The sequence below is a fragment of the Diaporthe citri genome (genome assembly GCF_014595645.1).
Source record: "Diaporthe citri strain NFHF-8-4 chromosome Unknown scaffold_7, whole genome shotgun sequence".
NCBI lineage: Eukaryota > Fungi > Ascomycota > Sordariomycetes > Diaporthales > Diaporthaceae > Diaporthe > Diaporthe citri.
This window is the reverse complement of record NW_025064852.1, coordinates 4,433,118-4,455,026: the sequence shown is the minus strand read 5'-3', so window position 1 is coordinate 4,455,026 and position 21,909 is coordinate 4,433,118. Positions and strand designations below refer to the sequence as shown.

General features: G+C 55.3%; 6 protein-coding genes across 6 annotated transcripts; 3 read left to right on the top strand and 3 right to left on the bottom strand.

Annotated features, from left to right (window-relative positions):
• Positions 1-2,191: 2,191 nt before the first annotated feature.
• INS49_014358 (uncharacterized protein) lies at positions 2,192-2,739 on the top strand (the record flags this gene model as incomplete). Its single annotated transcript, XM_043175049.1, has 3 exons — positions 2,192-2,410; positions 2,450-2,531; positions 2,648-2,739. 3 exons carry the CDS (start codon positions 2,192-2,194, stop codon positions 2,737-2,739), a joined length of 393 nt encoding a protein of 130 aa, XP_043021994.1.
• A 402-nt stretch (positions 2,740-3,141) lies between these two features.
• INS49_014357 (uncharacterized protein) lies at positions 3,142-4,772 on the top strand (the record flags this gene model as incomplete). The annotated part of the gene is made up of 2 exons (XM_043175048.1): positions 3,142-4,515; positions 4,767-4,772. 2 exons carry the CDS (start codon positions 3,142-3,144, stop codon positions 4,770-4,772), a joined length of 1,380 nt encoding a protein of 459 aa, XP_043021993.1.
• Positions 4,773-6,490: 1,718 nt separating this feature from the next.
• Positions 6,491-7,708, bottom strand: INS49_014356 (uncharacterized protein; the record flags this gene model as incomplete). Its single annotated transcript, XM_043175047.1, has 3 exons — positions 6,491-7,096; positions 7,172-7,612; positions 7,688-7,708. The coding sequence occupies 3 exons, from the start codon at positions 7,706-7,708 to the stop codon at positions 6,491-6,493; spliced, it is 1,068 nt and encodes a 355-aa protein (XP_043021992.1).
• Positions 7,709-8,649: 941 nt separating this feature from the next.
• On the top strand, positions 8,650-9,337 carry INS49_014355 (uncharacterized protein; the record flags this gene model as incomplete). Its single annotated transcript, XM_043175046.1, has 2 exons — positions 8,650-8,697; positions 8,984-9,337. The coding sequence occupies 2 exons, from the start codon at positions 8,650-8,652 to the stop codon at positions 9,335-9,337; spliced, it is 402 nt and encodes a 133-aa protein (XP_043021991.1).
• Positions 9,338-10,249: 912 nt separating this feature from the next.
• Positions 10,250-11,347, bottom strand: INS49_014354 (uncharacterized protein; the record flags this gene model as incomplete). The annotated part of the gene is made up of 3 exons (XM_043175045.1): positions 10,250-10,751; positions 10,895-11,042; positions 11,164-11,347. The coding sequence occupies 3 exons, from the start codon at positions 11,345-11,347 to the stop codon at positions 10,250-10,252; spliced, it is 834 nt and encodes a 277-aa protein (XP_043021990.1).
• A 2,365-nt stretch (positions 11,348-13,712) lies between these two features.
• Positions 13,713-16,866, bottom strand: INS49_014353 (uncharacterized protein; the record flags this gene model as incomplete). Its single annotated transcript, XM_043175044.1, has 3 exons — positions 13,713-15,249; positions 15,299-15,305; positions 15,894-16,866. 3 exons carry the CDS (start codon positions 16,864-16,866, stop codon positions 13,713-13,715), a joined length of 2,517 nt encoding a protein of 838 aa, XP_043021989.1.
• Between the last annotated feature and the right edge of the window lie 5,043 nt (positions 16,867-21,909).

Below are 21,909 nucleotides of genomic sequence, written 5' to 3'. Positions count from 1 at the left end.
GTAACTTTTAAGTTATAAATAAAGGGGTAGTTATAAAATCTTTTTAAAATAATTATAATTATATTTTATTAATAACTTTATAATATTAATATTTTATAATATATATAATTAATTTCCTTATATTAAATAGGTTAATATTAAAAGCTAAGTAAGCATATTATAAAAGCTAGGTAAGCATATGTTAACTCTTATATACTTAATTAATATACTTAACTTACATGCCTAACTCACATATCCAATTTATATACCTAATTTGCTTATTTAAATAGCCCTTAGTATATAAATAAGTCTTAAGTGTATGAATTAGGTGTGTGAATAGTGGGCTTTGATTAGCTATAATGGAGTTGTGCGGCTTAGGTAAGCAGCTTGCTCTGCGCCATCCGTTTTTTTTTTGCTCTGCGAATGGATGTTCTCTTCTTTAAGACTGGAGGCTGGTCACTTGACACCCTCCTCGATCTCTACTCTTCCCACCAGGCTGGACATGGTTAACCATCATCGTTAACTACTTGCACATTCCTCAGGTTGCACTCACCCGACAGCATTGCGTCGGGGTTATACTTGACAGCGGCCTAGTGGTGATTTTGGATGAGGAGACGAGCACAATGTCAGCCCTTCGGCACATTCCACTGGATCGCTCAACAAGACAGATACGCCTACTCAGCTTCCTTGAGCCAAACGAGGACACTGATCCCATACGCTGCCGTTTGGACACCTACGACCTGGAAGAGAGCCCGTCGTTCGTCGCTCTTTCATACACATGGGGCAATGCACATCCGTCTCGGACGATAAGCTTGAACGGAGAGGTATTCTCCGTGCGCCAAAACCTACACTCAGCTCTGTTGGTGCTGAGGGAAGATATGCTCAAGCATGGTGGTTGTTGGAATGATTTGTACTGGATTGATGCCATATGTATCAACCAGCAGGATGATTCGGAGCGGGGCCACCAAGTCAATATGATGGGAACCATATACTCTGAGGCTCGTTTTGTTCTAGTCTGGCTCGGCGCGGGATGTGCGATCTCGGACAGGGCGATGAGCACACTGATTGCCTATAGTGCTCCGCGAGAAGATTGGACGTGGTCACCACCGTGGAGGGATCTCAAACGCTTTATCACAGAGAGCGGAATCGTGGCAAGTGAATATTGGGAAAGGGTATGGGTAATTCAAGAATTCACCCTCGCCAAGGATCTATTCCTGCTGCGCGGAAATTACAGGTTATCTTGGAAAGATCTGAAGCATATCTTATATAAGATTGAAGATATTTCCCGATATGTGGTAATGTATCGCCTGGTGTATGTCAGGGCACGATGGGAGCAGGGGACCCCTCTTACAACCACAGAGACAACGTTGGATTCGTTGCTCAATTTCTTTTGGAGCAGTTGCAGCGATATCCGGGACAGGGTGTACGCTCTTCTACCATTGGTTCAAACGCAATCTGATGACTCGAAACCCCTTTACCCAGACTATACTATCTCACCACGGCAACTATACTACAGGGTGCTGGGCAATTTAAGGCAATCGCGGACATTGAGGGACACAGCCAACTGGATCGCGTTCAGGGCTTATCTTCGCATAATGTTGGCCATACCACGCGATGAAGACTTTGAAAGTAACGATTTTCTATACCAGGCTTCGGAATATGAACGGCCTCATCAAAAACCGTTGCTATCTTTACACCCTGGTCATCGAACTAAACTCAGTCACGCTTTCCTGAAAGATGTGGCTGACTACCTCCACTGGCCGCTTACCAATATGGACGGGGACCCTCAAAGCATATATAAAGAGGTTATCCAAAATTTCCGACGGTTTCCGAAGGAGGAGGACCCAGAAGCCTGGAACTGCTTTGACAGCCTGCTTCAAGAGGCTCTGGGTCTTTGCTCCATTACAAGCGAGGACTCAGAGATGTGGAATTTGTTTGTTGATTTCCCGGAATAGAGTGTTGTCGCAGGGGGTCAGGGCTGGGCTGGCCAACTGGATTCAATATTCTATCTTCGTTTAGTTTGTTGAAAAGTTGTACAGCCTTTGCTTTCCTCTTCTCTTAATTAGAATAGGATTATGTCTCATTTGCTCATCTTTTCCTCCCTTCCTGTTTCATTCAATGTCGCTCATTGCCACCACATTGCCCCCTGTGCTGCAGCCTGGTGTTGACCTCAAAATCGAATATCTAGATAGGAGGACTGCCACACCTGGTCATGATCCGCTCAGCCGGCCGCTTTCGCCTGCCCCTGGAGCGAGCCCGCTTCCACTATTTCCAACACAATGACATCGAGAGCCATGAGCTATTGACAGAAGCAGTTCCGCAGCTCGATTGCTACGAGGAGTCGACTCCCAACTCCGTCATGTTCGATTTGACTTCGAATTTGTCCGCCGCTCTGATTACGAAGCCGCTCAAGTCTGATCAAACGAGCTCTGTGAGCTCGAATACTTTTTCATTTTTGACCAGAATCTAGGGAGAAAATTTCGGCGCCTCCTACTACCGCCTCCAGTCCATTGCCGCCTTCTGCACAGCTCGTGGGATTGGAGCCCTCGTCGGTTTGCTCGAAACTTCTGTACAGGGCCATGCGAGGACCACGTTTCCAGGCAACCATGTTGCAAGCGAGGCATCCGACTGCATTGTCCGGCGGCACAGACAGAGCTGGCCTTTGCAGGTATAATGGGCGTCTATGACACCGACACTCTGGAGCTGGTTATCAGAGATCTTTCGCCGACTCCTGATTGCGATGATATCCTGGTCCAGTAGAAATTGGTTCTCAATGGCCCCTGTACAGCCCAATACTTTGGAGTTTTTGCTAACAGATCCGTCATCTTTTATAATTCCTAATTTGAATCTTCTGCATGTGCTATTCTCCTTACTCGCAGAACCCTTGACAGATCCTTGATTGGGTTGATAACATATGTGTAGCACCGAATTAATGCACTGCAGAGAGGGTTGAGACCATTGCTTATCCACTATTCAACAACCAACAACCAAGTGGATGTGACCATGCTGCGCCACCCCTCAGCCAATCAATTAACTCGTCTGAACACATTCAGCATCGGACTTTCCACTTCGAATTTTCCTCTGAACTCGTGCATCTGCAGACAGTTGTCCTGATTCCGCACCCCAAATTCTCGCCGCTATCTTGATAGAATCACAAGGACCATGGCAGGCTTGCCTTATCAATACGACAACCTGCCCACAGGTCGCTGGTTCCGAATTCTCAAAATCCACCCTGGTCAATTCGACGACCCTCTTAGCTGCGAACTCGTCGCCACGCCACTTGATGAAGCCCCTCAGTACAGAGCGCTTTCCTACGTGTGGGGAGACCCTGCAGACGTTGCACCAATCACTTGCTCGGGGGTCAAGAGAGAGATCACGGCGAGCCTCTTTGAGGGGCTTCGGCGGATAAGGGGCACGGATGCCGTGGAGATTGCCTGGGCCGACGCAATCTGCATCAACCAGGCCGACAACGAGGAGAAGTCATTCCAAGTGAACCAGATGGGTGATATATACGACAAGGCGGCCGAGGTTGTCGTCTGGCTAGGCCACGATATAGAAGGCGCGGCTGAGGTCGCTTTCAATGGGTTGCGCCAAATCAACAAGTCGATTCGAGAGGGAACGGACACAGCCTGGTCTCCTGCGTCAAAGGAGGAGTTTGACGTTGATGTTGGAAAGGTTAAACCGGAAACATATGGGCCAATGTGGGTCCAGCGGAGCAACCTGGACAATATGCTCACGTTGGATGTGTCGAACGCCATCATGAAACTCTATCAGCTTCCATGGTTCACAAGAGTTTGGATCTTGCAAGAGGTTGGCCTAGCCACAATCGCCACAGCATTCTGGGGCCCATCACACATCGATTTCCACGAGATTGCAGAGTTTATACTCTTTGCGATGACGTATAGTAACCTGGAGCAAGGTCTCCGTCAAGACATCAAGGATACCATATCTGGCTCACCATACTATGCCTTCCATAATGTGTGGTCCACATACGACAAGCAGAATTCTTGGGTCAGCCGGAGCCGCCCCCTCTCGTCACACGTTGTGTGGATGACAGATAACACCAAAATCGACTTCGTCCTTGTCCTCGAGGCTTCCAGGAGACTGAACGCCACAAATGATCTGGATCACGTGTTCGCGTTTCTGGGCCACCCCAAGGCAATACAGCCCGGCACGAACAGAACCCTGGTCCAGGCAGACTACAACACAGATCTGGAAACACTTCATCATTCGCTTGCCTCGAAACTTGCAGAGACATCACTAAACTTCCTCGTCCAGGTCCAGAACGTGGCCGAAGATATCGAGCCGAAGAACGCGAATCCCTCGTGGATCCCACAGTGGCACATCAACAAACCGGACGCGCCGACTGCCTTTTGGGAAGCTTGGGACGCCGGTCTTCTTGCACCGACGTCCCCGACAACAAAACATGTTGCGAGCGTGTCCGGCAACACGCTCAAGGCCTTAGCCTTGCTTTTCGACACGGTCGGGGCTCACACGCAAACCATGGGAAGGTCCAAGTTTGAGCATCCCGTTCATGTATGTGCAGCTTTGATAGAGGAGTGTTGGGACCTCGCCGCGTCCTGCAAAAACACCTACAGCGAGCATTTTCTGATTGCGCTCGCGTCTACCCTGAGGTGCTATAACAAGACCAAAAGAACGAGAGAGTCAGAGCTCCGCGATCTGGCGCACAGCATGTTGGACTATTGTGGAATCAACAAACCCGGAATGCTGAAGAGCAGACTAAAACGGGTCATCTATAACACCGAACCAGAGTTGTTCTCAAATAGGCATAGGTACGGCGACCTTTTCAAGGAATATGGGACGAACAGGAGGTTTTTCACTAGTGTTGGGGGTTACTTTGGACTTGGCCCTAGTTGCATGGAGCAAGGAGATGTCTGCGCCATTTTGTTTGGTGCCGATGTGCCGTTCATCCTTAGACCTACAGCAGTAGGTGGGACATTCAGATTAGTAGGACAGGCTTATATGCATGGTGTGATGTATGGCGAGGTGGTTAAGAAGTGGGATGCATCAGGTGTAGCATCCGGAAGAACAGACATCTGTCTTGTTTGAGATCACATGGTTGAAATGTGAACGGGAAGGCCTTTGGTCAGTGTACTCCTTGCCTAGGAATAGGTAATGTATTTCAAACGCAGAGGAAAGTATTTCCTTGAAACCGGAAAACAAAATGCTTTGAACAGGTACTTCACCCTCTCATAAACGGGGGTTGCCAAGCCGAGTCACCCAAACACCACAGCTCACTGCCTCAATAAAACCAAGATCCTCGCCTAAGAAAAGACAAGAATAACAGTGATAGGAGGAAATCGCTTGACCTCTTGATTAGGGACCTGTCCCGCTAAACAATGGGTGGCGTAACATTTTCGGCATAAAAAGATGAGGGAAGGCTCAACACCTTCTAGCCTGAACATCACTAGTAGAGGAACGATGAGCAGCAAAATGCAGACCGAAGTCGATGGTTCTCATAACTTCCAAGTTTGGTTCCCGCCCGACTCGTCTGTACCGACCCGTCTTGTTATGAGCTTGTCCGGTGAGGAGAGATGAGTTCCGGGTATCAAGATCAATCATCAGTTCGTCCTGCAACACCACGCGTTTCCCGCCCCGAGCATCAACAAACACAGTCTTATCATTATTCTACCGCGGTCACATCGAAGAAGAGATGGAAAAATGAAAACGGACCGTTCGGCCCGGGCGGTTGGGGGAGGGGAGGTGACAAACAAGAACATCAGGCACTGTTAGTGGTGACGTTGAACCATGTCGTCCGAGCATCAACCAGTGCTGTACTTGCTCACTCACACCAGCGGGAGATCGTCGCCCACTTGGCCCGAGCCCCCCCCCCGGCAGCCCAAAAAGCTCCGACTGCCGACGGGGCCACCACAGTCTGACTGGATAAGCCCCGTCGCAGCACGGTACTTTGGCATCCACATCCCACGTGGCCGGAGTAATTAAACACTCAGCATGGTCTTTCGCTATTGTATTCCAGAACGCATATCGGGAATTCTCCCCGGTCTTGTGCTCCTTTGCGGGGCTACTACTCGGAATCGACATGTGATGTCAGAGTGAGTACTGGCCCGCCCTCGAGCCAGGGCACAAAACCAAACCTCGGAACCGCAGCAAACACACATCACATAGCGCGAGTGAAATGTAGAGTAGACAGACGCTGGCGGACGCGAGATGAGATACTATTCCAAATCTAAGGAGAACCCATCCTGGAAACAAAAGGTAGGTTCCTGCAGGTTGGAACGGTGTCGTATGGTATGTGACAATGCGCAACAAGTAGAAAACCGCCGTCAGGGGGATGTAACATAGAGAACCAGAGTCTAGGCAGTCAAATCCTGCCCGAGTCCCGAGTCTCAACCCCCCTGATCATTAACAAAAGAAGAATGTTTTGCTCGTCATGCCTCGTCCTCCACTCTCATAGCACCTGCTGCCGGCGTCTCGCTCCTGCCGTCCCTTTTGTTCGTGATAGGTATAAATAAAAGATGATGTCCCCACCTCAGACAACCCGCTCAGAGCTCTCGCCCTCGGCAATAATGGCTACGCCCAGGCCCCGGTCGGGACTCTGGAGCACGAGTTGCTCATGTCTCCTGGCCCTCAGGTAATCACTGACAGACCTAATGAGGATAAACCACCCGACAATCATCAGTATATACGCAACCCATTCTGAGCTCGCCACGTCGGAGATGCCGCCCGAGCCGCTGCCGCTTCCACCACTGCCGCCTGCTACGCTGCCAGGGTCAAAGTCGTGAGAGTTTGGATCCGGCGGGCTCGCGTAGCCGCTATCGCCTGCCCCGTCGTCGCCGCCCATACCGCCTGCCCCTGACCCGCCGGATCCTTTCATGTAGAAGCCGTATTGGATGAGGGTAATTCCCAGGCCCGCCCGGGACCCGTTCTTGGCGGCGTGGGTCGAGTGCAGCAGGTACGTGAGCAGGAAGCCGACCAGCTGGAAGGACATGGAGATCATGCCGTTCCACACAAACGAGAAGACAGAGCCCACGGGCATGCCGTCGATGTAAACGTCGTCGATACCACCCAGACCGGGGGCGAGGATGGTTGTTTCCCAGTATGGCGGTGCTGAGTCGGCTGCGGCTTGTTCGTATGTCTGTGTGACGCAAACAAAGGCGAGTTAGCAACTACTCTGTGGTGACACAACGTCAGGTGAGTGGTAGAAACGTACCGGAGGCTGCTCCTCCTTCTCCGTGCCCCCTCTCTCGGGCTTGGCGGTCAGGTTGGAGAAGACGCCCTCATTCTGGATGCCGCTGCCAAAGATCCGGTTGGAACTAGTTGCTGTCGCCGATGGCTGATGCCGTGGGGGCTGTGGGGGCGGCGAGCTTGCGCTGGAACCGACTGGAGAGTAGGGGGCTGAGCTGGAGGCAGGCTGAACGGGGTCTGTGTTCTGCCTCACGAGGCGCTGGCGGTCGTCGGGCTCGTCATCGCTGTCGGACTCGTCGGCGTCGAAGGCGTCGGCGAGGGTTGGATCCTGGACTGTCCGATTGCGGGGAGCGACGGATGAGGCTCTGGAGTGGAATGACGGAGGAGGGGAGTTTGGCAGGGCCGAGCGGGGTGTCCTGGCTGCTGCGATGGGGGAAGGGCCATCCTCCTCGTCTTGGGCGTTAACCTGTCGATCAAGCGGTGGTCAGTGCATGTCCGATGAGGTTGTGATGATTGTCTCTTGATGGTGTTGGTTGCTTACCCGTTCGTATCGGCCCGACATGTTGCCGGTCGATTAATTCGAGGAAAGTACAAGGAAAGAAGAGTAGACGGGTATGTTGAAGTTGGTGAAAGGATGCGTCGATGGATTCGTCACGGATGAGGGTGTCTCAAGTCGCCACGGGAGTGCGGATGCTCGGGGAAGACAATGGCGTCTTGCCGGGAGTGGAGGGTTGGTTGGTTGGATCAGGCAGACGATGCGAGGGGATCAGACGCTTGGCGCAGTGGACGGATGCTGGAACGCAGGACAAGTAGGCAGTGGAAATGCAAGCCGAGTTGGTCGTCGCCGGAGGAAAGTAAACAAAGAGCAAGGAGAATGGAGAGAAAAAAGGAGGGAATTTAGGGAAGGATCGTCGTCGTCGTCAATATTGTCGATGGGGTCGGGGTGATGATTGGAATTGGAACTGGAACAGAATGGAATGTCGCCAGTCTAGGTCTAGACGGGGTAACAGCAGGTGGGAAAAGGAGGGAGCAGGATAGAGCAACAGAGGAGGTGATGGATTGATTAGGGATCGGGTCGGGGTCGGGTCAGGTCAGGCTGGGCTGGGGCTGGACTCGCGGCAGGGAAAGGGAAGGAAAAGGAAAGGATGATCAATCAGGGGCCACGGCCTAGGTACTAACTGTAACAGCAGGCCCTGGCCTTGTGATGTCCACCTGCAGTAATGCCAGCCGTTGCTGGTGACTTCGGCTGCTGACCAACAACAGAAGGGACCGCCCCAAGCCATCGCTCATGCGCCATTCCGCCTGCAAACCTGCTCAGCCACGCAAGCCGCCTGCCCCATTTGACAGCCTGAGAGGACGCTGAGCGGAGGCAGAGCCAGAGACAGGACCCCTGCCCTTCCCCATACAATGATCCCCTGTGCCAAGGGACCTCCCCTTTCCCCCTGCCAACCTGTCCGGCCTAAGCCCGAAGCAGGCAGGTCTCGGCGGCACTAAACCGGGCCAATGACAGCCCCAGCGCATTTTCGCCCGCGCCCAGATTTTCGGGAAGCTGTATGTCTGTCGGTCATTGACTGACGTCTTCGAAGAACTGACGTCTTTGAGGATCGTGTCGAAATAAATGTTCGACGCCAGCCCAGCAATCGTTCGATGGCCAGATCATAACGTCGAAAACTTAGCTTGTCTGACCAGCGTGACCGTCAAAATGGCAAGCAAAGAGGCAAGCATCACTCTCCCACTCCCCATTCGTTTTGTCCCATCCTCAGTCCCAGGACAGCGAGTATCAGAACCGTAACCACCACCACCGCTCCTCAAACAAGAATCAACTAACACGTAATAGGCCCTCCGGCGCACATACACAGCCGCCCTAACTCACTGGCCAAAGGACCCCCTCCGCCCGACCTGCCAGCTCCAGGACGTCCTCTCGAAGCGCTTGTCCGAGTCCAACAAGTTCCCCGGCAGCGATAAAAACCCGGCAGCCCAAGTTAACGCCTTCGTCTCCCTCCTGGGAAACAGGTACCTGAAGAAGTACCCGACCTCCCCGGCCCCCGAGTCCGCCACGGGAGGGATGCTCTCCCCGCGGAGCAACCCGACCTACTACGAGGACCTGATGCGGGACCTGGACGCGGCGCCGACGAGGTCGTGGGCCGAGAGGGTTGGGTTGAGGTTGAAGGGGATGTTTAGGTGGCAGTGATGGCGGGAAACGGAAGATAAAATCCGAAGAAAAAGGGTCATGGCTTATGAAGGAGGAGGCAACGACGGGGCTGGTCGTCTCTGCCTGGTCTGGGCGTGACTCAAGAGGTACAGACAGACATTGGTCGCCAGTTCGTCCCTCGCGCTGATGGGTACGCCGCTATCGTGGTGGCATGGGCGTTGATACAGGATGCCCCCCTTCCCTGGTGTAGCAAGTTTGCTTACTGGGCTCATCCACGATGAGACCTCGGGGGAGGGATCGCCTTGGGCTCCAGCAATGACGCATGCCGTGGTGCTGATGATAGAATTTCAGCCTGCAAGTCTCAAGACGAGAAGGAAAGGGGGAAATCCCCAGGAACGCATGCAACTGGCGGAGCGTGGTAGCACGTACGTAGATTATACGTCTCTATCCAGAAGCTGTGCGATGAGACTGCATTCACTTATGGCTATCTCCCCCTCCCCCCCTCCCTCGGTCCTGCGCCCGCGCCAACTCGTCCCCTCCTTATAAGTAGGCAAATCCATCCAACTTTCACCTCCCGAGCAAACTGGCCAGGAGATGTCTATAGTGCAGCTGTTTCAGGCTCGACCTTCAATTGGTTGACCCCCTTCATCCCCCTCGACTCGAGGACAGGGCTACGGTATGTGATAGCATCTCAAAGGTTGCATGTTTAAGACATGTACCTTCTGCTCCTTTTTTCTTTTTTTGTTCTCTTTTTTGTTCCCCTTCCCTCTGATCTATGTCCTGTACATGAACGGGCCTCGTCTGCTAGCGTACCGTACTATGCTACAGAAGCACGTCCAACAAAACCTCATATTTCGCATCATCATCTACAGCCACCGTTGCGAGGTCTATGTGTGCCATCTAACACCATCTCCTGTCCCTGCCCACCACGTCATGTGATGCCGCCCCACCTCAGATATACTTCCTCTCTGGATCAACCCGATCAAAAGCCTCCATGCTCTTCTCATACATAGTAAACACGATAGCCCCGCTCATAACCAACCTCGCCAGGCGAGGGAGGACCCCACTCCAGAACGTGAGCAGCCCCTCCTGTCGGAAGATCATCCCAGCACACCTGAAACTATTCCCATAGTCCTTCTTCGCCTCGAGGCTCTGCATCCGCGTCTTGATCGTGTCCAGCGGCTGCGTGACGAGCACCGTGATCAGCCCGGCCATGGCGCCTATACCAAATGTCGCGGGCGTGGACAGCTTCTCGCCCGGGGCCGCGTACGACTGCGCCGCCTGTTTGAGGAAGTTGTAGCTGCCGAACCGCACCGCGCTGTTGGCCGCCTGCCGCGCCGTCGTCGGCACGAACCCGGCGAAGAAGCCCGCGATGCCGCGCTCCCGCGCGATGATGGGTACTGCGTGCAGGAAGCCGCGCATCCTGGGGTTGGCGCGCTTGCGGTCGTCGATCCTGTCCGGGTTGGCTTGTCAGTGGTGGTGGTGCTTGCTGGGTCCGTCTTTGCTGTGGTAGTATGCATGTCTGCCTGTATGTGTGCACCAGGGAAGTGGAGAGCAAGAGAAAGGGGGCAGGAGTGCTGGGAAAGATAGACATACAGCTGCGTCTTGATGCTCTCGGTCGGTGTGACAGCCAACAGACTCTCTGTAACACCAGCCGCAAAGCCCGCCAGCGCCGCGCGAGGGCCCGACACCTTGCCGTCGGCGTCGGCGAGCAGCCGCTTGTACTGGTCGAAGGCGACAAATCCTAAAAGTGTTCATCGCGCCGTCGTTAGCCCAGGACATTCTCCATTCAACGGCTTCCAAGCATGGGTTGATGGATGCGCCCATCGACACAACGGGGTAAGAACATAGCAGGAAGAACGTACGGATCCCAGCCTTGGCGGAGTTTCCAATTATGAGCGTCGTGCACCCGGCGTACCACTGCGGCCCGAACGGTGGCCATGGCAGCTTCTTGCCCTCGGCCAGCCGGCGGTTCAGTTGTGTTCTTGTCTTGGCGACTGTAGCCAGCAGCGGGAGGGCCGTCTCGTCAGCATTGGTTCCCCATCGCATGTTGCCTGAATTGTATCACATGTTCACATCTAGCCCCTCCACCGGCTACGGGACAGTATGGATCGGTGGATGGAGCTTGTGCTTGGAGAGGAAGGTTCACGATTGGAGGGATGGACGCGGCGTACACTCGGCAGGATATGTGATTGCTATCAACAAAGGCCAGTCAGTGAGCTAGTCCGTTACAGTTTCTCTGTCCACTCAAGCCGGAAGAACGAACAAATCTCAATGCCACCAGCCAGACTCCCCGCCAGGATCGACCGCAGCGGACTGGGGGGCGGCAGCTTCCTCTCCCCGGCGGCAGGGGAGTCTGTCTTGGCCACCGGCGCCGTGGCCGCAGCTACCGAAGCCATGTTGGTTCAACTCGGATGTCACCCGGTTGTCACCGTTGGTCGACCGATCGCTTGCCTGCCGAATGGCGGGTGCTCAGTCGCGTCGATCGGGCGCGGGCGCGCAGCCGAGGATCGAGCGTGGGGTCCCTGTTCCCAGATGAACGTGACAAGCAGGCCAGCTTAGACGCGCTTGAACTTGTAGAGAGGACGCAACTCGGAGTTCGGCGGCGCGGCAGTCAATCGCTCGGATCTACCGTCACAAGACGGGGTTGTGGAAAGGTAAGGAACGGGCGTGCTACAGAGAGGGCAGAAAAAAAACGGCAGTAAAGTTTCCTGCGTCATCCCCAACCTGAGCTCGAGCTATTCTCGGCCGATAGCGGGGCCTGCGCATGTACAGACACCGAGGTGCAAAGCTGCCGGCGTCGGTGCCGAGGGATGTCAGCCAAACTTAATCGATGTTTGGACGAACATTTGTCTATAAGTGGCGCGTGCTTAAGGGGAATCCCTAAAATCCTGGGACTTGTCTAAAGAGCTCTCTGTGCTATTCAAACTAGGCTTCAGTATCCTTACGCCGGACCAAGGGCAAGAAAGACATGGACAAAAGTCTACGAGCAGTTGCGTTTACGGCCATGGTCACGGTTCAGTCACACATACTCATCATAGTATCCAGGACAAGAAAATCATCGCAAAGGCCCAACGGCCAAATCCTCTCATATTCATAACTAACCTCCCCAGAGAAAGGCTGCCTCCCCCCTCAAAAAAGGACTGAAAGAGCCCAAGTGTCAACAACCAAGGCCCAAAAGACCGCCCCCAAAAGGGATGGATGGGGTCTGGTTTCTCCATCCAAGAATCAGGATGCCTACAGCAGAGTGAGCAGATCAAACCACGCCAGGACTGGCAAACCCAACGGAACAGGATGATAGCCTGGCCAGTGCAATGACCCTCCAATAACTAGTAACGGGGGATAAAAGGCAAGAAAACGCCAACATGCCATGAATGTGGTGAGTGGGAAAGCAGACCGACCAGTGGGATATGAGAATAAAGGCCAACAAGCAAAACAAACAAACCAAAAAGCCAGAGAACCAGGTAAATCGTACTAGACACTTTTCATGTTCTATGTGTGAGAGCGTACGTGGACAGGAATCCAAGCCAGAGATGGACGTAGACATTGGAAGAAAACAAGAAAATCATGTAGGGTGGATGGATGCCTAAATGCCATCATCCATCCCACGCAGCTCGGGCGGGAAGAAACCCCCGCAGTCTCTCCAAGAAAAATGAACAGCAGTTCTCGCGCTGTGCGGCTCAGTACAATTGTTGTTGCCCTCAGCCCATGTGGTCGGTAGGTAGGTTGGTGGATATCGACAAGGTATTAGCGATAGGTAGAGTTAGGATGTGCAGTGCGTTGCGTGTTTTCGCGTCTGGGTAGTTGTGTGTCCCGCCCCAGCCAAAAAGGAAACGAGAGAGAAAGAAGAAACCATCAGAAACGCCCAGGACCGTGCCAGACCGTCCGGTCATTCCCCAATCCGTTCCCTGGTGTATCATGTCGTTCTTTTTTTCCAATCTTCATACCAGACTTTTTGCGCTCCGTTTTTGTTTTCGCCAGTTGGACTTTCCTTCCTTCCTGGTTTCGACATCGGGTCCCCTGGCCACAATTCTCCCTACCTGGTGTTTTGAGATTTTCTCCACCAGGACACGGCGGGCATGCTACACGTATACCTGATCATCAGGTTCCGCCGGGAGATCCCTGGGTTTGAGACAGCTTTGACTTGGAGTCATCAGAAAGTAGCCCAGTTGGTGCCTTGGGCTTCATTGTGAGATTCCTCAAGCACCACGGTCGTCCAATTCATGGTTCGTACGATTCGTCATCCCCTCGCCGGCGTCGTGCGCCGCTGAGAAAGCGTCGAGTCGAAGCAAATCGAAAGGCCCATAGGTGATAGACATAAGCCCTGGCCGTCCCCCGTCATGTCGTGTCTCATCAAGCCACGAGGCGTCGTGGCATCGCCATTTGTTGAGCATCCACAGCAGACACGGCTTGTTCAGCGGGTCTCGACGGCGGAGCTCTTGTTGCCAGCGGGAGTCTTGCCCGTGGCCGTAGCAGCATAGCTCCAGCCACCTCCTCCGCCCAGGCCGAACCCACCCGACATGCGTTTCCTCGCCTTCTGCCCGTCATCGTCGTCTTCCATGCTGAACACGAAGCTCGGGTCCTCCTCGTCGATCGGAGTCGTGAACCTGCCGTTAGCGCTGGAACCAATCGACCCGCTGCTGATGTGCCTCTCGAGCGCCCTCTGGTCCCTCTCGTTCCTGCCGTTTGAGGACCCGATTACGCCTGCGCCGGTGTGCGCCCCCACGCCACTCGGTTGCCTCGTGTTCGCCGCGCTGCCGGGGTGGAGGTGCGGACTGGACGACAAACTCGTGGTCCTCTCGTCGTTGATCCTCGTGTTCTGGATCTGCTGCGTCAGGGCCGAAAGACTATCAGCGCCACCGCTAGCGGTCCGGCTCCCGGAGAGGCTAGGCCTGCTGCTGTTGCCGTTCAGTCCGCCGATCATGTCGATGCCATTGGCAAGGCTCGAGTTGCGCAGAGGGCTGCCAACGTGGCCAAACGCGCCGGCGCTCTTCAGGCTCCTGCCGAGCGCGGACTGTCCACCATCCTCCTCCTTTTGCCGCTGGAACAGTGGTCCCCACCGGCTGGGACTGGATGCGCCGATCGGGCTGCCGTATTTCGAGGCCGAGTTCTCGCCCGAGTGCTGTTCGGAACCTCCCTCGACCACCCTAACACTACCCCTGCGGGCCTTCTCCGCAGGCGTGAGCAGGTCGTTGGCCAGCTCGCCGGGCACGTAGTCTTCCTCAAGAAACAGGAAATTATCCTCCCAGTCACGGTCGACCTTGGGCACGCTGGCGCTGAGGTGCCTCGGCTTCGCGTATTTGCCCGAGCTGCTGTGCATGGCGCGCCTGCCGTAAAATTCCTCGCCGATGGGCTGCATGGGCGGACTGCTCCCCATGGCATCGACGTCCCCGCCAAGGTGGCTGGGCGACAGGTGCTCGTTGGACCCAAAGGCGGACGTGTGCAACATCTTGAGGGTCTCGGATGTCCGGCTGTCCTTGGCGTTGCTGAGCGACGGGGTCGGGGACTCGAGTCCGAACTTATTAGGGACGGAGGCGGGCCAGGGGCCGTAGCGCGCGGCGTGGGAGATGCCGTTACTGTCGAAGGAGGCAGGCAGAGGAGCGTCGAGGACGGAGAGTCCTTTGTTCGCTGCAATGGGGGACAGGCCAAACCCCGTGCGGATGGCGTCCTCGCCGCCGTGTGGTGAGCCGTAGGGTGAGGCGGGCCCGCTGTACTGTGTGTCTATAGTAGGCAGGCCATTGTCCAAGCTCGTCTGTCTTCCGAGGACGTGGCCATAACGATCGTCTGATGTGGCAGCCGTGTACGTCGTGTATGGAGGGGCAGCTTCGGCGCGCATGAAGGAGGTGGTGAGGGCCGAGTTAGAGGCCTGGTGGCCGTAGGCGAGAGGGTTCAGGCGGCTGCCGAAGTTGAGGGGCGTGACGGTGACGCCATTCTTGCCATAGTTGACACGCCTTCCATCGGGAAGAACGTGGATGTTTGCACACTTCGGACCGAATTTACAGTTTCCCTGTGATCAGCATGTCAGTGTGCTGCCGTGTGCTGTATGTATGGACGTGAGAAAATCCGCCGCTCCACCGCAGGGACTGGCATTCGATATTAAAAAAATGCGACGGAGAGAGAGGTGGTCCAACCTTTGCAAAGTACTTGCAGACATTCTCGGCCGATGCTCCCAGGTCGTGGCTGAAGGGGCATGCGGCGCCTGCTTGACATGCACCCTGGCGGAAGAATTTGCAGGGCACGTGTGAGGTGTCTACAGACAGAGCAGATTGAGTCAGCGAAAAGTCAATTGAAGGCCAGGGCGCAAATTTCTGCGGGCAATTGGGACCGAGATGGCACGATGTGTCGACCTTTCGAGGGTGGGCAGGATGTGCGCAGGGTCAAGTAGGTAGTAGTAGACATTGATGATGGCACAGAGTGTGTAGGAGGGACGGGAGGGACGTTGCATCGAGCAGGGCCCGCCCGTGTTGGAGCAGCAATTGACTTGCGGCAAGGCCAAGGGACCCTGTCTTATGATGCAGAAAAGAACTCGAAGATGCTCGACAGAGCGACAAAGAGGAAGAGGGGGCATTGCATAGTAAAGAGAATCGGTACTGACTTGGAGGACTCCTCGGGCCGTCGAAGCCAGCCTGAGAGCCGCCCCCGGCACCACCACCACTTGCACCCCCGCCAGGACCAGGACCACCAGCAGAGCCGCGTGATGGGCCTGGGCCAGCGGCGATCGCGTTTATTGAAGGCATAGCGGTTGGGGTCGAGGCATGCGAGCCGCTGTGGGCGTGGCTGTGGATGTTGCTGCTGCTGCTTCTGCCGCTGGTGGGGTTGTTCGGGAGGGAGTTTGCGATGCTGAGGCTGCCCGATCGGCGGTGGTGATGGTCGGGCAGGTTCGGCATACGCCTCAGCTTGTGCTGGTGGGAGTTGGAGTGAGGAGGAGGAGGAATGGCGCCGAGGGTGGGAGGAGGGTGGGAGAGGGAGTGCGAGTGGTTGGCGTGGGCGTGAAGCTGGGCCTGGTTGTGGGCGAGAGCCAGACCGTTTGGGCGAGAAGACGGGGTCGAGGACGAGGTCGGCGACGAGTTCTGGGTTTGATTATGGTTCTGGCTTTGATTCTGGTGGTTCGGAGTCGAGGTCAAGTTGTTAGAGCTCGAGTTCGTCGAAATCAGGGCCGAGGTCGACACGGAGGGAGAGGCCAGGTTCAGGTTCAGGCTGCTCAGGCTGCTGTTGTTGGTCAGGCCCAAGTGCAGGTTTGGGTTTGAGCGCGAGTGCGAGTGCGACGGGGACGACGCCGAGGCCGAATAGTGGGTATTGACGGCCTGCACCGCGTTGAGGTGCTGCAGGTCCCTGGGCAGGTTGTCCTGGGACGAGAGGGGCGACGGCCTCAACTGTGAGCCGTGGTGGTTGTTATTGGTGGTGGAATTGGTATTGGGATTGGGAGTGATATTGTTGTTGTGGTGGTGCAGGGTCTGAGTGTGGGCGAGGGGATTGGCATAAGATTGTCCAGCATAGCCGTGGCCGTGGCCATGAGCCTGATGCTGTTGGTGGTGTGCCGACATGGAGTGCCCCGCGCTCGACAGCATTCTGGGCGGGCCTGTTCTGGTGGGGCCTGGGCCTCGAGAAAGCCTGCGGGCCTGCTAAACAAAGAAGACGCCTCCAGGCGGTGAGTGGTGGGCGGATCGGACCTGAGGGGTCAGGCAGGCCAGGGGTGGGTGCAATGCCTGCCTGGACTGCTGCACCGCACTGCTGCACAGCTTGCAGCGTTTGGCTGCACCGTTTGGCCTTGGATACCTAGGTAGGCAAGGTAAGTCTAGGTGCAGGCTGGTGAGGGGTCAATGGCTTGCTGGCGGCTCCTCCCTCTTATCGCTCGCCCTGGCGCAGACCAGACGGAGCTGATAACGGTCGGATCTGGCGGATACGGAACTGACTGGCTGGTGGCTGGCTGGCTCATGCAACCGAGGACGAGGGATCCCCTTGGTGAGGTGGATGATGTGATTGATGATCGATCCGGCGCCACACACACCAAACAAAGACGATAGACAGACAGCCTCGCTACTCGACGAATACGTCAACCCGCACACAGCATCCAGGATGATGAATAGGCGGATCAATCAATCAATCAATCAATCGATGGTTTTGCTCCACCCTGCAGGAGAACTGCCGAGCAGCTGCGTGGTTCGTCGTGGCGGTATTGGTCTTGGATCCAGTCCTGGAATCGTCAAAGTGGAGCACAAGAATGGCGATATCTTTTCTCCCTCTCACGCTCCTTCTCACTTTCTCCAAGCCTCTCAACTCCTCTCTCTCGGTCTCACTCAGACACTCCCTGACTTGCGTTGCTTCTTCTCTCGGTTCGACCCGTTGGACAATTTTTCGGTTGGTTGTTGCTGAAGAATAAGGAAGCCGGGGTCCAGAAGGGGCAAAAGGTGACCTCGAAGTGCAGATAGGGAGAAAGCTTGGTAGTCCCCAATATGTGGTTGCGTCCCCTTCTTTTGTTATGTTGTTCTTGCTGCTTCGGTTTAGTTTCCCGGGATAGAACTTCCACAGCCCTTCCTTTTCTTCCTTGGCCGCGTCTCTTGTCTTTGTTACTCTCTCACTTTCTCTTTTTCTTGCTATTTCCCCTTTCCCTGCTTTTTCTTTTCTCCCCTCCGTTATTCCCGTTCTGGGAATGCCGCGACTCTTGATCGTCTCACCAATGTCGAGTCCAGTCTTTTTCCCAGCTCGGACCAGCAGCGTGCCGACAGCTTGGATCTGGGGGGTGGAATTGGCCGTCAGTTATAGTGGGGACCCAGGGGTTTGGAGGGGCCGGTTGGCCGTCTTGGTTTGGCGGGAGACGCACGGCTCCCTTCCTTGGTGTCGGGTTCTGGCGGTTGGTGACGATAGACCGTTGGCAGGAAAACAAGGTTCCCACCAGCTGTCAGACAGCTTGGGGAAAACTCACTGAGAAAGGGAAAAGAACCACTTACACGGCTAGGCTACACGGTGGAATATCCAACAGCTAAATGGCTGCAGGAACTCCAAGACGTGGATGGGTGAGTGTGAGTGAGTGAGGGAAGCAGGCGAGGTGAGGTTCAATGATATCAATCAACTCGATGGATCCGACCGGCAAAACGCGGATGAAAGAGTGCAGTTCCACCTTGTGTGTCCAGGTCCAGAAAGGTGCCGGTGTCGTAAGGGTGGGCGATCTGCAGCTTATTATTTAGTACGGTAGGGGGTTGGGATGCGATGTTCTCTCTCACGCACTCTTGCCTCACTCACGGTCTCCTGGTCTGCCACCACCCTTCATGCGTTCATACGCAGTGGCGCGCCTCTTCTTGTTCTTCTCTCGTTATTACTCCTCCAACCCCAGCTTCACCCTTCTTCCCTGCCTTGCCACCCCTGTTTTCTTCTTTCGGACCCTTCCACCCTCTTATTTTCACCTGCACCTCCCTCCCACTTGTAGCCACGGGGGTGGGCTCAAAAGAAGTGCGGTTCCACAAGGTTCCCGTCTGGCTGTCTATCTGTCTGCCCTGTCTGTTTGTGGCTTCTCTGTCCGTCCCGCTCGGGAGTTGTGAGCGTGTGGTGTGTGTGCTTATGCGTACGTGTGGTGTGCACGCGTGTGTGTGTGATCAAGTGCGATTTTCTGCAAGATCCCAGGGACTTAGCGTAACAGAGTGCCCGGGACGTGACAGGGTGACCGTTGCTCCTGCGCCGTAGAACCAGGGAGGGACCAAATTGATGGATAATGGATGATGATAGATGGCAACGCTCACACAACACACTTGTGAGAGAAGGTGCTCCCGGCAGGCAACGACGGGGGGTAGGGTTCGACAGATGAGGATCGGTCGAGTGTCAATGTCCAATGTTGAATGTTTGAGAGAAGGTAGGGCGGATGGAAGGCTGCTTGACTCGCCTGGTCCTTGTGGATATAAACCGTTCCGGCAAGGCACCGGGGTCCGTGTCGGTCCTTGCCTCGCTTGTCTCCCTCTAGCTGTGTCTCTGGGCTGGTGGCCTTGGTCGATCGAGGACCCGCGCGGCGGAGCGCGGCCTGCTGCTCATCACCAAAAGTCACCCACCCAGTCACTCAGTCCGCTCCTTCGGGAAGTCAGGGAACGTAGACGGAGAGTACCAACAGGGTGCTGATGGAGGTGGTGTGTGTGGGGGTCTCGCACGGCAAATGTCTCGTGCATGTGGATGGGGATGTGGCCATGATTTGTTTTGCCGTCTATACCTCGAGCACCTTGGGCAGCTGACGACCCGCCCTGGACAAGGCGTACTTCGATGTACCCGCTACGAAGTGTACATACATGGGGGTTAAATTCATATTCACAGTACCTTCCCGCCATGGCAATCTTTGCTTGTCCTGGAGTGACCTCGCTGCCGCCGTCGCCCACACGAGACGACAGTGCCGGGGGTGGGGTCGGCGTGACCACGGAATCTCAAGACATTGCAAGACAGAAACAGAACCGGTGGCGGTATGTTTGCCCTGTTGGGCCCTCTCCCAGGTCCCAAGGCTGCCTGGCAACGGGCTGGGCCGCCGTCCAGAATTTGAGATGCTCAACTTCATTGGACAGTCCAGGTACTGCACGGTAAATCAGCAGTGGGTGCCATTTCAGTCATTGCATGCTTGTGCCTTGTGCGCATACGATGATACGATGCGCAAGCCTACCTCGTTATTTCCACCAAGGCGTACCTTAAGAAGACTGCCTGCCTTCGGGTCGAGGTCGATCAATGATGCTTGCTGATGGCAGGGGAGTGGAGTGGAGTGGAGGACCTTGTTGATAGATATGCGCCGGCATCTCTTGGCTGGCCAGGCCCTGTCCAGGCTGGCCAGGGCTCCCCGGCCATCCGTATTTCCTCATCCAGACAGCTGCAGATGATGAGGCAGGCCAGGCAGGCTGCAGGTTGGCCGTCCCAAGGTTCCTCAAACCGGGCAGGCAAGGCAGATGGAATTCGCCTCTTCCCAGCCGCCGTCCGCCGACCTGCCGCGCATCATATGTAAATTTCTCACAACTAGAGGCTCTGTGAGGCTTACGCCTTCGAATCCCATATGAGTAAGATGCGGCGCTGCCATGTTGTCTAGTGATTACCAGGCGTTCTAGGGCCGCCGCTAGAGGCTTTTTTTTATTCCGATGCCAACGACGAGGCGGGGAGGAAGAGGAGAGACACGGAGGCACGGAGGGAGCGGTGTGTATATTGAGGTCTAGGTCTAAGCCGTGAACGTGATCCAGGCGTTGAAGCCAGTTCCCACATTCCGTGTCAGTGACAGGCGGGAATTCCAATGTGTTGGGTCTGTGGCGGCCGCAGTTGGGGCTGGCTGGTCTCAATCAACCCGTTCCCGCGCCTGTCTCCGATCTGCAGACAGACATGCAGAGAGAGACATGCATTACAGGCGCACACAGACGCACACAGACGCGGTACAAGGGCACGGAGAGCATGCAGCAGGGTGGAGATGCAGATGCACTCACTACTTTGTACGCACATAATAACTGTATCACCTCTGGATCTGGCAGTCCAGCCCGGGCACGACGACGCCTTGCAGCTGCCGTGTCAGTCGGTATGCGTCCCCTTCCCGAGCGTCCAGAAGACCCCAGCTTGACTCTCGTTTGACGACATATGGCCTCATCCCACCAACGCCCACGTTCGTCTTACTGTGCTGAACCGACTGACTGACTCTCACGCGACACACGGGGGCAATCAAATCGGTAGTCTTCCGGGGTGGGCCTGACAAGAGGCGCACCTCTCGGACTAAAAGCTGCACCTCAGTTGCCCCCGATGCGAGGCTATCTCTTCAAGCACCCAGTGGCTTATCGGATATGCCGCCAAGAGACCGACCATTCAGGATCCCCAGGACGGCAATTACCAACAATCCGGGGTAAACGGCGCCCCGAGTTTCTGGTCTGGTTCACAATGCGTTTTGTCATGGAGTTGTCCACGCAAGGCCGCACCGGGAAAAGAAAAGTCTGGGCATGCTGGGCGCAGAGCTGCAAGCGTGGGGGTGGTACGGTACATCACGGTGCATCCGTCCCAAGGAAAATAATAGAAGCGGCGCCATGCAACATCCCGAATGACGGACTCGATTCGAGGTGGGAAAAAAAGCAAAGAGATGGGATACTTTCGGCCTGGAAACTCTGACTCGGGACGATGTGACCTTGGGCTCGCGTTCACCCACTGCCTGCCCCCAGGGACGGCCGCCAGCTCTGCCCATCGATAATAGCAGCGATGATATAGACGAATCCTGATGATGGGTGAATGATGCCAATACGTCCTGATCCGCCTCGGTGGGGCCATGTAGATATTCGTCGCGAGATCTGATCTGCAGAGGAAACGCGGGCTGCGCTGCCTGCACTCGCGCACACTCTCCATCTCCATGCATGCAGCGTTCAAGTGCGAAACTGAAACCGCAGGCTGCATGTCTCTCCGTGCTGCCTGTCTCATCAGTGCCCGGCGAGCAACAAGTTCTGGTTGGACGGCGGAACATTGAGGCCGCACCTGTCGTCATGATGGAGCTCCAGGCCCGGCAAGAGGTGTTCGGTATCGGATGCACTCGGCCGAGGGGCGGACGCGATATACCGACTGACTGTTGACCACCAGATCGTCCCTTCCCCCACCCCTTCATTGTCTCCTTCCACCCTCTTATGCCCCTGTCG